The 15,447-nt window shown below is 37.6% G+C and overlaps 1 protein-coding gene across 12 annotated transcripts in view; it reads right to left on the bottom strand.

Annotated features, from left to right (window-relative positions):
- The window catches only part of ptprt (protein tyrosine phosphatase, receptor type T), a 316,939-nt gene that overhangs the window by 133,746 nt on the left and 167,746 nt on the right, over positions 1-15,447 (bottom strand). For all 12 annotated transcript variants that reach the window (XM_023325145.1, XM_023325149.1, XM_023325147.1 and 9 more), the window contains exons 12-13: positions 3,450-3,651; positions 416-518 (exon numbers count right to left, since the gene is read on the bottom strand). In XM_023325145.1, the coding sequence (XP_023180913.1) occupies positions 416-518; positions 3,450-3,651 (305 nt within the window). The remainder of the gene's footprint in view (positions 1-415; positions 519-3,449; positions 3,652-15,447) is intronic.

The raw sequence follows: 15,447 nt of genomic DNA, 5'->3' as shown, positions 1-15,447 counted from the left end.
TAAGGTTTATTTCTTTAGACAAGATGTGGGTGAAAAGCTTGAAAATGAAAACTTGAAATAACAGTCATTTTGAATTCTGTCATGTTCTCTCTGAATTATGTCTTCATACAGTGGAAACTAAAAGGTTTAAGGCCAGAAGTGACTAATGATCATGTGTTTCACTGACAAATTTGGTTGAAAAAAATTGCTCTCCTTCTCTGGGTTCCTTTGCATACAAATTGGACTTATATGTGTGGAATACTTTAATGACTGTAAAAGACGCCCTTGAGGAAGAAGAAAGTAGAGCAGGATGGAAAGAGAGCTTGGAGCAGAAAATGCAGAGAAGAGTAGGAAGGAAGTGGACTGTAAAATAGAGAGGGTGTGCGAAGATGAAGGAAAGAAACCGAGAAATAAAAGCAGATCTTCAGACATTTACCTGATTGGTGCTCCTCTGGACTGGGCAGGCTTCAGCAGGATGGTGATGGTCGTCTCCGTCTCATTGAGAGCCGTTTCTGATTCATACTCCGGCATCATGGGAGCTGAAATTAAACATTTCCAACAATGAAACGAGGATTAGTTCATGAACAATGACCAAACCAAGTCTAAATTATTTAAATTTGGCCAATAAACACAGTAAACATGACCAAATTCACCCTCATTTTCAAATTGCCATATTGTTGTACAATAAATTTCAAATTAAAACTTCCAGAAAGTTGTAACTTAGTGACATCATGAGTTTTATGCCTCAGAGCAGCAGGATCTCAGCTCTGTCTCTTTAATTCTCTCGTATCTGAGCAGCTTAACCCAAACATTTCTGTTTGCCACCTTTCACCTATCACCGGTGTAGCCACTCCCAAGACGGGGCTTGTCACTCCAACACCTGAATAAAACACTGACGTCTCCTCTGATTGGCTGACAGACGATGAGCGCTAGCGCCGTGGCAGAATTATAACCATTTTTACTGTTTAATCTGTTGCTGCCATAATTTTGAGTACCTTATTTCGTGAACAAGCTTATTCACTGTGATTTTAATTAAATTCCTTAATTAATGGAAAGACCACAATTGTACATTTGCGGGGGGGTTTGACATTAGCAGAAAATCAACAAAGATCCGTATATGTTTGTAATGGAAACACAGCTAGATTTGTGTAATATCACATTTAGTCTAAAAATATCTGGCGATGAAAAAGCTGTAAGGACAGGACCAATTAATTCATCCAACCTCTTCTGTTCTGATTGAAGAAATCTCAAACAATTCATATTGGTTTCATACATTTTGGAAGAAGAAAACAGTTTAATGCGTCTCCCTGTTATAGTCTCAAACTTTGGATTACTTTGTTACGGCGTTCCAGTTTCATATCGTGATCACAGTAATCCCATCAGGAGCTGAAAAATGCAATGAAAAGACAGATGAATGTTTCACTGTGAGACACTTTATAGCGCGGCCTGGTTTTAATTTCACATCTGTCACAGCCTTATACTGAAGGTGCAGCATCAAATGTCTGAGTGAAACAGCAACACTTGGGATTGTTACGACACGGAGGTTATTAACACAAATCCACCCCCCTCCGCCTCTTTCTCATCTGTCCATCCATCTTCATCTTTCTGCAGCTTCTAATTTAAAATCTCGCTGTTCTTTGGACCCCGAATGAGATAATGAAGATTAAGGATGGCGTGACATTTGGAAGGAGACATATCTTTTATGTGTGGATGGCACATATTTTTTTTTCTACTTGTATCAAGATGTTGTTAAGATTAGTAGGAATGATTGAAGGAAGGAGGCTCAGTGGAAAGGTCACGCTAAAAATCCCTGTGGGTGTTGACAGAAAGGACAATGTTTGGAACAAGCCGGCGACACGTGGAACTAAACTCAGCTTAATCTGTGGAAGAACTGAAGACTCGACTTAATATTGACAGGAAAGTTTAATACATTAACTAAATTTAAGAGTTTATGTCCAGTTTCCAGTTTAAAAAAAAAAAACACTTTAGAACATTTTCAGAAAGAATTACTGAACTACTGTAAGGACTGATTTTATGTTCTCACTGCACAAATTTCACATCTGAATATCTGTGAAAACAATGCAGGATTTCTAATCACTATAAGATCTACTAATGCGCTAATAATAGCAGAGCTCATTTTTTTGTGTAGCACTTTAGCATTTTTGCTCATTTTAAAAACGTTTGACGCATTTAGCTTCCCCTAAATTAATTTTCTGGAATAAATTCTAAAGTGAAGATTTACTCTGGATTTTTGTAAACTTTCAGTTGATCAAAATTCATCATCTGGGTTCAAGATACATTCCTATCCATGCTGTTATTTTGAAACAGGTGATGACGCAGCACTTCTGTTTCCTTTCGACATGTAAACATCATTTGGTGTAGCAAATTATGTTTATGCATCATAAAATAGTTTAGAAGCTACTGATGCTCTGCATACTTTATGAACAAATCCCAATGAGCCAAAATCAGCAATAGAGTTAGAAAATCTCGACAACTATAAAAAAACTGAAACCCGAGTTAAAGTTCTGTTCCAAAGAATCACAGGTAGGTGTGCAACAGGTAAATTGACCTTGTTGAGGAGGATTTTCTATGCTGTGTAATTGACACATGGTGGGTATCAACAGGAATAAGTTCAGCGCTTTAGCACTAGCTTCTGCTAATGTTAGCAGCCAGTAATGCTCTAGCTATAGCAGAACTAATGTTTATGTTAAGTGGTTTAGGGTTAACCCCCACCACTGTTTAATCATTTCTCACACTTGGGACATGGCAGGTAACTAACTCGTTATCTGCAGAAGTAGATAGTTTCTGTACAAAAACATAGTAAATGAATTAAAATTGATTGTACTTTTGTCATTTATGTCAATTTAGTATACTTGATAAGCAGCAACAAAGCAGCAGCTTGTCCTAAATGTCATTCAAGTTTTTATTTTTAGGAAACAACTGACAGAGCAACAGTGAAAGGTTAAGTACAAGAAAAGAGTCAAATAGACAGAAATAAGAAAAAGGAATAAAAACAAGAAAGCAAATGGAAATCTAAAAACAATGAGTAGAATGAGAAAGACTGAGTCAGATATAAAAGGCAAAGAGATTCACAAACAAAAGAGCTTTTATGGTGTTATCAGTCACTCGCCCATTAAAATCACAAAGGACAACCTTCTACAAACAGCGTGAAGAAAAATGGAGAAGTTCTGTGATTCTTATGTAGAAATGTCGTATTACGGTTTGGTTTGCTTGTTTCTGCTTCTTAGTGACGCCACTGACATTTTATGTGGACTGATATAAACAGGATTACAAATGGAGAGAAAATGTCATAAAGCTGCCAGTCAGTCAAACAAAAACAGAGACAGACTCATTCAGAGAGAAAGAGGCTGACGTGTTGACTCAACAGTGGCTGGAAAAATTAGGCTGCAGTGATGAGCACAGAAAAAAAAATCAACCCAAAGGGGACAAAGACAGAAAGAAAAGTTTACCTGCGATCTTTGTGGTAATGCGGGTGGTGACGGGCGGACCGAAGCCCTTGTTGGTGGAGGCTTTCAGGGTGAAGAAGTAGGTGGTTCCAGGGTAAAGGCCGACAAACAGATGATGGGTCTCGTTCCTCAGCTTGAACACTCGTCCCCTCTGGGTCGTCAGGTCAGCACTGGGATCCAGGGAGCTCAGGGCCTTGTATGTGATCTGAAGACAGAAACAGGGACTTTTTATTGTGTTTGCAGTTCTTTTCTCTTTATTTTTACACTAGATCTAAGATGGCATCTTAGGATGCTGGAAAGGTTTGGTCATTTTGAAGAAAAGACACAATATCCCACATCAAGTTATCTGGAAATCAGATATTTTAATGAATTATTTGTCAAATAGAATAAACATTAACAACTCTTTAGAACTGGGATGATTCTAAAATCTGTCTGTTCTAACTGCACTTCATTAGTGCGATAGTTATTAGTTATTTTTATAAAGTTGGCCCCAGAACTAGAATAAAAATATTTGCATTTCTTTTCAGATTCTGACAAAATAATTCACTTTTACCAACTCGTATTTTATTCTTTAAAAGGTAAAACATCAAAAGAAAGCTGGACCTTAGATACATATTTGATTTTCTTCATGTTTGATTCTCTGCTGAAAACAATCAGCAACCATCATTGTTTAATGTCCAGCCACCTCTAAGTGTCACGTCAAAGCAAACCCACTAAATCAATCTTGAGGTATTAAATTGGCTGTTAAACATCGCACTGATCAATTTTGGAGTTAAAGTGGTGTTAGCTATTTACAGCAGGTCAGTGCGTCTCCACATGATCTCCACTCTGACAATGAAGCCGATTGAACAAATCGACCCAGTCGACTAAACCGTCAGAAATGCTTCAGCGGTACTTTTAAAAGCACTGTCAATGTCGCTGCTTTTGGCGACTTTCCACACATCAATGATTCCATGCATGGACACGGTCAAACATGCATGTGTAACACCAGAGGACAGCAGCTGCTGTGAATGGTAGTGAACACCAGAACCACTGACTGGGGGGTAAAAGAGCCTTTCAACACATTTCAACAAAGTGCATGTGTCAGTATGAGAGCGTCTCAGGCTGACTTGCAGATCTACATAACTGGAGCAATTAGGTGGCAGCAGGGTGGTGCTCCTAAATAAACCCTTCAATAAAAAACATTCTCCAATAATCTGAGCAAAATACATTAAACTTTGGACATTAAACAAATGAACTAAACCTCGTGTTCTTTATTGTTCGAAGCTTTTTATCTAAAATGGCTCTCAGGCTTTTGATTATGGGATGTTTATGACACAAAGCTAGAAGTTTCTACCTATTTATGCCTGCATTTGTTTTTGAAATGTATAGAAAATACTACCAAGTCTGAGATTTGTTTTAATGTATGTAACCTTAATTTAACCAGATATAATCTCTTTCTCAAGAGAGACCTGGCCACGACAAGCAGCAACACATACACAATTACAAATAGTTAAACCAATTAGTAAAATCTAGAACAGTAGTTCCCAAAATTGGGGTGGGGGCCCCATCTGGGATCACAAATATTTTCATCAAAACAGCAACATTTGCTCCATCTCCAGCTGCTGTGGTCAAACACTGCACTGCACTGAGTCAAACCAGCCAAACCCTTTGACCACCTGTTCCCCTCCTCACCTGAGGGGGCGCTGCACCAAGTACTACTGAAGGAAACAACACAAAAACCTCTAAAGAAGAAGCTGAGCGCAACTTCTTTCTTCACCAAATGGAGGCGTCAGATTTATTCTTTGTTTACATGCCAAATCAAAAAAGTGACAGGAAGTGAAAGTTTCTGCACAATAATAGTAAAGAAACCTGAACTGCTGCAGAAGAGTTCAAACCGATGTCAAATCTGAATGAACTAAAAACAGAAAACATAAGCATCAATACCAGCTAGTAAATGACAAAACGACAGCATTATTATGGCAGTGGTGTACATTTTAAGTTGAATGACACTGCAAATGAGCTTGGGTTAGAAATACTGTTACCATCCATAAGAGAATAAGTTCAATATTCATGTCTATTACACCAACTTCACCAACCTTACTGGATTGGACTTTAATTTTATTTCAATTTAGTCCATAATGCCACCCAGAAAATATTTCTTCTACATGTGCCTGATACATTACATTAAATAAACAGAAACTGGGAAAGGTTTGGCCAAAGTAATACTAATAAGTCAAGATATGAAGATTACAGTGACTGAGCAGAGACTCCATAATCCCAAGTTACATCATTTACAATATCATTTAAATACACAAAATGACAACAAAAAGTTCATGAAAGGATGACGAAATCATTGCAGAAGGTTCAGGAATGGGCTGAAAGTTACATTGAAAGCTTGAAAGAGCAAAATGAAAAGTGGCAACAAGTGATGTAGATGGATGTTGTGCAGTAAACGGGTAGCTGGGAGGCTGGAGGGGTGTGTGTGGGTGTTTGGTGGAGCGAGGCAGCAGCAGGACCATCTCAGCACTTCACACCCTTGGACGTCAGACGGGCTCTTGTCACTCCATTAACAGAGCCGAATGAAAAGCACCGACAGCTGGCTGCCTCACTTCAGCCGAGCCTGCAGGCTGGAACGGTGATGTGTGAACGTGTGACTGCATGGATGTGAGACAAGACAGAGGAGAACCGGACAGAACGCTGCTCAGAGAGAACGAAGAAATACAAAGAAAAAAATTATATATACGCATCTTTATATATACATATATATAAGGGCTATTTTCAGTTGTTTTACACTCTTTTGTTTAGTACATATTTCCACATGTGTTATTCATAGTTGTGATGCCTTCAGTGTGAATCTACAATGTCAATAGTCATGAAAATAAAGGAAACTCAGTGAATTAAAAGGTGTGTCCAAACCTTTGGTCTGTACTATATATATTTAATAACTTGTATATAACTCAGTTTTATAATATAAAAGGTATAGTATTAAAAGCATTGAAAAACATTTTATTTAGGACATTTAACAGTCTTCTGCTTCAGTCGTGATTTCTGTACAACAAAAACACAAAATCTTTTCAAGTATTTTTGATATAGTTTCAAATTCAAAAATACTTTATTGATCACAAAGGGAAGCTAAATGTTGTTGTAACTCGTTCATTCAAGTTGCATTTCCAGACTAAAACAATATCTGGTCACTTTTGATGGTTTCTTCTCCAGGGAAAGTTTAGATAGATGTGATGATAAACATTTAAATACATTTTATAATAATTAATATTTTTTTGCCAAAGTTTTGTCTCTGTATTTGCTGTTTATACCTCCAAATCTGATCTTTTTTATTTTAGCCCTCGTCTCTCCCTGTGGTATTGAAGTTGCAGTTTTTAAATGTTTCATATTTGTTTCAGATTTCAGGTCTAAATTTCTATTTTACGAGTGTATTTAAAGATCTTGTCAAGATCTCTATTGATATATGGATATGGTTTTCTCGTGCTTCAATTCCGATTATACTGTGTTCTAAAACTTAAAGTGCAAAGTATAGAATCCACTAAAGATTTAGTCTGATTTTCAATCAAAGATTTGAAAGACTGTGCCTATATTTGAGGATAAAATATGTTGAAATAACTTCAGAGTTCTTTTGATTTTCAACAACTAGGTGTCCCAGCTGTACCTGAACGCAGCTGTTGAGAAAATCCCCTCTCCAACAGATATTCCTCTGACTTGCACTTTATATGATGGATGGTTGACAGATTTGGATGTCAGCTGATTTTTCCGTGATCTTTATATTCAAGCTTGACGTTTCAGGTGAGTAACTCAGTTAAGGGCAGAGCGAGATGAAAAATGCTGCCATAGAGTTCTGCTTCGCTCCATCTTTCTTTCTCCATCTGCATGAGAAACCTTAAAGGGACGGTATTATGTGAATCCTAAGTATATTTTACAGTACAATCAAGGAACTATGTTACCTTCAGTTGTTATAAAAATGCAAAATATAATCAAACATAACTTAAGATAAATTCGACTTTGTAATTTGATGTGTTGAAATTGGGCCTCTTTCTCTTTAAGAAGCTCCTGCTCTTTTCTGCACTTCGCCTTCAGGACATCATCACCACAGTGCTTCTCATTATGCCGTTTACAACCATTTCTTATGAGCGTTGGACTGAGACTGAGCTCAGCAGAAATGCAGTTCCACCAGGTGTTTGCTAATAGCTGCTGCTCTTACCAGAATTTAATATATTAAGAGCTTTTCATAACATAGCATTTACAGGCCTAAAATATTCAAAGGCCAATCCAAAAGCGTTTTAAACTTGCATTTGGTAAATTATTGAAATATTACAGTCTGAAGAAATGCACCACTCCCGACCACAAACAACAAAACAACCAATCAGAGCCAGGAGGACGGTCTTAGTGCTGTCAATCAATCCCATGTACTCACTGCTCAATGTGCGTACATGGAAAAGCATTCTCTGTCTGTAGTGGCTATGCTAACTAGCCTTAGCATGCACAACATGCTATGCTAGCTGTAGCATATCAAAGCACAATCCAAAGGGAGAATGGGCAACGCCACACAGAGGGTGATTGCCAGCGATAAGACCTGCCTCCTGGCTCTGATTGGTTGTTAGCATTGAGAGAAGTTCAACTTTTTCCACTGATTTTCTGTCTCATACCATCCTGTCACGACACGGTGACAGTTTTAACAAAAATGTCAAAAGTAATTATATATATAAAAGCTACATACATACATTTATCCGCATAGAATAAAACAAATTAAATATTTCAACTTCTTTTCTCTGACGCAAAACTATCCAAGTCCAAAGTTCTTGTTAAGCTGAAAAAAATTGCATTAAACCTTTAACCAATAGATGACAAAAGTGTAAAATGGAGCAGAGAGACTGACAGAGCAGGAGTCCTGACGTCTCCCCGGCTTTAAAGTTCGCCGGCTGAATAATACATGGAGGATCAATAGCTATTTATACAGGCTGGGACTTAGGGGCTGGAACAATAAAATATAATCTATTTCATCTATGCTGCAGTTTTGGTTTGCACATCAATGGCCCTTATTTTATAAGTCATGAATGGCTCTATATTTTTATGGGCTTTGCTCTCTCCCTCTGTCTACAGTTTGCTCTTACCCTGCTCACTTTTTCCATCTTTTTCCAGGCTTAGTAAGAGGACAATCTTTCTTCATTTTATTACTCCTAATGGCATTTTCTCTTCCCATGTCTTTTCTCACACCATTTTCAATTCCTCCGCCTGCCCATTCTCTGCTATCTCTCCATCTTTCCACCATTTTTCTCCTCCTCCCTTTCTTCCTCTCTCCCTGGCTCCCTGTGGTTGATGTACTTCGAATCGGTAGAGCCGTAAAGCTCAGGTTGTTTTATTGGCCAATGAAAAGGCCGGCGCGCAATGGGATAGTGCATCTTGGGTAATAGAGTGTGCATCTGTGGGGGATAACTCACCAGAGGGAAGGTGTGCTTATGTGTGGGTGTGTGTGATTGAATTAGTGGGCAGAAACGGAGGAGGGGAGGAACATAAATAGAGAATATGGAGGAAAAAATGGAAGAGTGGAGATAGTGAGCCAGATAAAAAAAAACACCTGAAAAGACTAAACGTTCTTACATAGTGACAATACCAGTAGGTTGGATAAAAAGTATTTAGGTACCATCAACAGATTCACATAGATGGTCTGGAAGATTTCCAGTAGATTTATTGAATGTATTGTTAATAAAGTTTTCCAGAAGAAAAAAAATTGTGTCGCCATTAAATGGACATTTAAAAGCCTTGTAAGCCCAAACTTATTTATAAATTCAAAAACAACCTAATGATGTTTTCACACCTGATAGTTTGGTAGAAAATCAGTTCAATTGGGGACCAAAACTGCAATGTTTGTTACATTTTCAGCTGTTGCGGTTCTCTTTCACGCAACAGAGACAAACCAACCAAACACTTTAAGCAACTGGTTGCCCTTCTCGCCTGTGGGGGCGCTGCAACAAAAACTCCTGAAGGAAACGACACAAAAACCTCTGAAGAAGACGCTGAGGGCAACTTCCTACTTGAAGTAAAAACAAGAAGGAAGATTTTAACGGTTGGGTGGTTTCTCTTATTTTTGGCTACAGATCATGAGCCATTTTTCCTGCTAGCGCTAAGCTAGCACATTTGTTGTGATTGTATTTACCCAGAATTCCCTGTGCTATACTTTTGTAGGCAGACTAGAGTTCGACTGAATTTGCATTCACACCTCTCCAAATGAACTGGACTTAATAGACAAATGAACTAAAGTTTCTGCACAATAATAATAAACCAAAGTTTCATGCAAAAGGTTTATTAGCATGAACCTTTGGTTGTGTGTGAACCTAAGTGCCCCTTCTATGAAATAAACCATAGCACCGTTATGGAAATCCAGTAAAACTGCTCATATTTCACAGATGATGACATCAGTGATCAAGAAATTACAGTACATGTTGTACCAATGCATAAAAAGACGAATACTGAGATTTAAAGTGTGACTCATCACTGGTACTGTACAGCAACACTCAACTCTGCATGGAAAGCTTTTATCATTAATAAGCTCATCTTTTGTATTTTCAGTGTATTCATTTACCTACCTGGAGTGTTTTGCCTGGTATTCATATTTTTCTGTCTCTACGTTTCAATAATTTTTCATCAGTCCTGCTGAATGCTCTATAATATGCAGTGGAGAAGCACTTTCTATATTGTTTATGCATTTTATTTTATGCATATGCTGTAAAAACAGCCAAAGAAACTCTACTCATAAGAAGAAAACTGAGGTTTATGCAAATAATAATAATAAATAAATAAATAATGCACTTAATTCAGCCTTTCAAACATAATATCTTTCATTGCTAAAGCAAAACCTCTGTTCAAGGTGATGATCTGAAAAAGGAAATAAGAACATCCAATAATCTACAGGGACGTTCATCTCATAAGATCATATTCATAATATGCATGCTTTAAGTAATTTAACACTTTCTGTAAAAAAGAATAACTGTTAACAGCTAGATAAAAAATCATGTGAATGCAATAACTACGTCTTGTTAAAAGTTTTACAGGAAAGGACTTAGCCAATCTGACACTTTGTTTCTATTTGCTAGATAGTAATTTTAAAATCCACAGCTTGAAAAGAACAACAACCAAAAATATGAAACATAATGCAGTTTCAAAAACAAAGCCATCTTTCTGGATTTGGAAACTCCTCCATCTGTACCGTCATAGCGTATGCTACCAGAATTAGCATGCAGTCCTCATGTTGAAACGCTGCTTTAAAGCTCAGAATAGAGTATATATAACCTCCTGAACGTCCTCTGTCTTCCTGTCCTCACCGGGGTGTGTGTGTGTGTGTGTGTGTGTGTGTGTGTGTGTGTGTGTGTGTGTGTGTGTGTGTGTGTGTGCGCACGTTGACACCTCCTGACTCGCTCTCTAAGCTGCCAGCCACCTATTGTTTTAACTTGCTGCCGCTTTTAGAGGTTTCCATTTGGGACAGGCTGTTCCCAACATTCCCCAACGACTTCTCAAATGTTGAGACATTCTGGAGAATATGAGAAAGGAGGCAAAATAAAAAATCCCCCCCCAAAAAATGTCAGTCTTGTTGTCCTCCAACAAATACCAGAACTGAATAGTCCAACTAAAGTCTGACGAGTTCCGAGAATATATTATTTAAAAAAAGGTAGTGCTGTCACTTTAACCAGATTAATCACACTCTTCATGAAAGGGAAACTTCACATAGATATGAACATGCAGGCTAGCAACGCAACACAAGAAAGTTGAAAAATGTTAAAGTTTTGTTGCCGTCTGCTTTCACTTTTCACTCTTGGTCGTTGAGCGCATCGCGCGCTGCTGGACTAGAGGTCTTCCTCTTGTCAAGGAGGGGTAACTCTTGTCTCTCTAAAAGGAGAGAGGCTTTTAGGTCAAACCAGTGGTTCAATTAATCTGATTTTATGTCACAACTTGTTAAAGTTTTCAGATTAACTGCATGCATCAACGCGTTAACAGCCCGAAAACAAGGACAACATACAAGATTCCAGAAAAGCTCCTGTATCTTGTCACTGAGAACCAAAGGGTTTCCATCGATATCAATAACCAACCATGAAGAAATCAAAGGACAGAAGCAGAGCTCACCCTGGAGAAGGTGATCAGAGTTGCTGCTGACAGTTTGACAGGAATCGGCATAAATCGTCGTCCCAGCAACGATTGCTTGACATCCACACTGCAACTTCCTGCCAACTAAGTTAAGACGAGCGACAGCAGAGACGGGCGCTCGCCTCCTTGAAGCTGATGTAGGAACGTGAGCTCCTCTTGTCGCTCATTCCCACATTAAAGACGCTGCTGACGAGCTCCTCGTCACAGATCGACACTTCAGCTGAAGCGTGAAGCATTTTCTGTCGAATGTGTTACACTTAGGGGAAGAAAACAGGCACAGTGCTGACGTATCACTCATCTGTTTCTGTTCCTGTGTTTACTGATGAGTTGAGTCGTATAAGATCCCTCAATATCACCTGATAATAATAATAAGATAATTGTGTGATCTCTGGCCATTAGAAATCTCCCTCTAAAACATCCAGGACCTTTTAAAACATGCATTTAAAAAAATTGTTTTTGAATCTTTTTAGGCAGAATCTTAAATTCTGTCTTCCCTGACAAGAGGAAAGAAGAATTTAAACATAATCTAAAATGTTTTCACACTGCATTGCGTCCTGTTCCCGACCTGTTTTCCCCCCCGTCACCTGTGGGGGCGCTGCACCAGGAACGTCTGAAGAAAACGACACTAAAACAACTAAAGACGACACTGAAAGCAACTTCCTTCTTCACAAAATGTAAAGAAACATGGAGTGGTGTCAGAGTTTAATGGTTCTAGGATTCCTCTTTTGACCATGAGCCATTTCTTTCACTAACGCTACACCAAAAAAGAATTTGCTGTGGTTACATCTACCCAGAATGCCCTGGGCTGCAGTTCATCCATATGTGCATTCAAAAGAGGCCGAGGTTTTTAAGTGGATCAGGGGTTTATTTCTTTGGTGCGCATCAGAGTTTGATTGCACATTGACACTTTACCAAACACTTTACTTTCTAGAAAAATCACCTAGAGTTTGATTAAAGCAGGGCTGGTGTGAATGCAGCCTTACACTGAGACACTCAGGGGCCAAAAACAAAGCATGAATTTTTTCATAGCAGACTGGAAAGAACATGTTTTGTACAAAAAGACCAAGAGTAGGTCTGCATTTTAATGCTGCGTAAACACAAATGTAAAGGATTCTGCCTCCTTCTCATGCAAGAAGACACCATGTGTAATGGAGTAAAAACGGTCAAGGACCAAAACAGCAACTCTAAATATAGTTTATTGACTAAAATGAAACACAATACACAGAAAGAAAGTACAGACAGCGACAAAGGACAAAATTAAGAGTTTTGTGGTCCTCTTGGGTGTTCAATGTGGGCAGGGGGCCCATCACTAAAAAGACCCTTTGTGATCAGAAGTGTCTTGTACAAGCTTATGATGTTTATTCCTAGCATTTTATTTGTTACTTTATTTGGCGTTTAGGCTTGTTATAAAACTACAGTGACTTAATAAGTTTATGTAACCAATTAAATGCATCCATGAAGAAGAAAATGCAATAAAAAGGTCAAAAACAGCTTGTAACTCTTAAATTAGAAGATCTGTTTTACACCAGACAAATAAAATAAAAACCTCTAATATGAGCTGTTGAGCTGCCATTAAAATGCATTTATTATAATAATCATGCTTTGTTGAGCTGTTGAGTATTATATTTGTATTTCTGCAGTCTGTTTATGTGTATTCATTAGATGTGTTTACTAGCTCTGTCTGTAAAAGTCAAGCTCATATTTTTGTCATCGTTAATCTTTGTTCTCGGTCAGTAAGAAGTGATAATTTGTCTTTAAAGGTTTCTGACAGGATTAAGAATTTAAACAACTTTCAAATCTCAACTGGAAATTATTTACATGAAAATTCCAGTTTGTAGTGAAAAAAGAAAACATTTGCTTTCAATTGTTCTGAAGTATTAATAGCTTCTAAAAATATGTTTTTAGAGAGTTGTTTGTTCTTCTAAAAATCCTTTTTTAGAATAAATGTCCATTTACAGTAAGGAATAAGCTTGGTAAAGTAAGGGAAGGTCTATAAATTTAATTTAAAAAAAAAATCTTACTTTAAAGCAGAATCATGTACAGTAATCTGAGTCAGCTAACGTTTTGCTTAATGATGAGGCTGGTCAGGTAGCCATAAGTTAATAATATTAATTCAAAATTGTAATATTTGATTGGAGTTTAACAGTAATCTTTAGAAAGTTTTTAATTACGTAAAATATTTTGGGTGAAATAGTACTCAAGTCAGTGATCATACTGTTGGATTTTATTTTTTTTCGTTTGCTTTTTTATTAAATATGTCAAAACTCACTTCAAAATGTCAAAAAAAACTTCAAAAGTAAAACGTTTATCACAAATAAACTACTCTTACAAATACATATTTAAATGCTTCAGTTTTCACAGTCCCTGTCTGATCACTTACTTTGACTTCTTTAACTCACCGTTTCATTTCCAAAGCATCTTTATTTTGCGTTTTGCATGTCAGCCGGCGTCCCCTGCTGCTTTAAAAGTCAGTAGTGAGATCATCTCACCAATCCTGCTCTCCTGATAAAAAGCAATCTCTTTTATTCCCAGGAAAGAGCGATAAGGAGGGAGACTGACTTCACTAAATGTCTGCAGCTGCTACAGAAATCAACAGTTTAGAACAGAGAAACAGAAATAAATGTCAGGCTGGCTGCCGGTATTGATCTCTGTGATTGATTAAGGACTGCTTGAGGAGAGAGGAATGGCAGAGCAAAGTTATTCACACACCGGATCAGGCAGCAGCAGCTACTCACCGGACTAGTTGCCTGTTGCTTTACTGTGGTGGATTAAACGGTTTAAAGGTTTGTCAGCTAAATGCTCCCATTTCTCTTTTCCAGCCATGTCTTTAGACTTAATTTAGGCCAGATAAAAGTCATTCAAAATTTCAATCCACTCAATCATTTATTGTTGTCAAATTTTCTGAATGGCTCGGATGTGGTTAAAGTTTATCTGCTTGCTGTTTAGAGAGAGAAAGCAACAGATTTTTTAAAAAACCTTCCACCATATAGCAAGGAAGATGAGGTGCCTGCATTGTTTTTTGAGGCTGCAAACATACAGAACTTGAAACCTGATTATGGAATAATATCAGAAAGAAAATACTGTAGAGAAATTGAAGTTTCAGAAACTGAGAAAAGATGAAAAGTCACTGGTTCTTATGGTGGTTCCTCCTATTCTGAGGAGCCCAAAGGTTCACTGGTTTAATCAGACAAGCAGATGGGAATAGAGAAAGACACGTGGTGGCATCAAAAACCAAAAGCATCAAAGAAAGGAATGAACTTGTAGTGGCCACATATTCATTTTTATCAACATAAATATTCAATTAAATTCAAATACCAAATCTTCTGAGGTGCTGTGGTGATGATGTGGGCAGAAAGTCAGGCAACAAATCTGAAAAAGCCTCAGGTTCTGCTTTTCAGTTCCACTGGGTTTTGGGGTCATAGTTCAGGTTTTATTTGATCTTTTCAGGTGCTAATCAGCTGCTCCCAGTTATAAAAACAATACTTTGTTTTCCGGGTTATGTATCGTAGCTGTTTAAAAGTTATGTCAGTTATGATTAACTTTTAAAAAACCAGAGGACATGCGATGTCTAAACCTGAAAAACGATGAGCGGACTATAAAAAGAAAAAAGCAGAACTAACGTAGCAGAGCTACTCCAAATGAGCAGCATAATCCTAAACACAATAATAATATTTTTATTTTTGAGGTTCATATACTGTCTTATCACAGTGGTGGAAACACAGAGGGAAGGCAGAAAACAATCCCGACTCTTCAATGTACAAAACCTACAAATGGAAATGAAACTATAAAGGAATAAATATTTTAATTAATATGCCTCTGTGTATTTCACAGGGTCAAAAGTTGAAATTATCATGTTACTTGTTGAACGTTC

Source organism: Xiphophorus maculatus, chromosome 20 (assembly GCF_002775205.1).
Source record: "Xiphophorus maculatus strain JP 163 A chromosome 20, X_maculatus-5.0-male, whole genome shotgun sequence".
NCBI classification, from domain to species: domain Eukaryota; kingdom Metazoa; phylum Chordata; class Actinopteri; order Cyprinodontiformes; family Poeciliidae; genus Xiphophorus; species Xiphophorus maculatus.
Note: the sequence above shows the minus strand (reverse complement) of the source record. Positions and strands in the feature narration are given on the sequence as shown.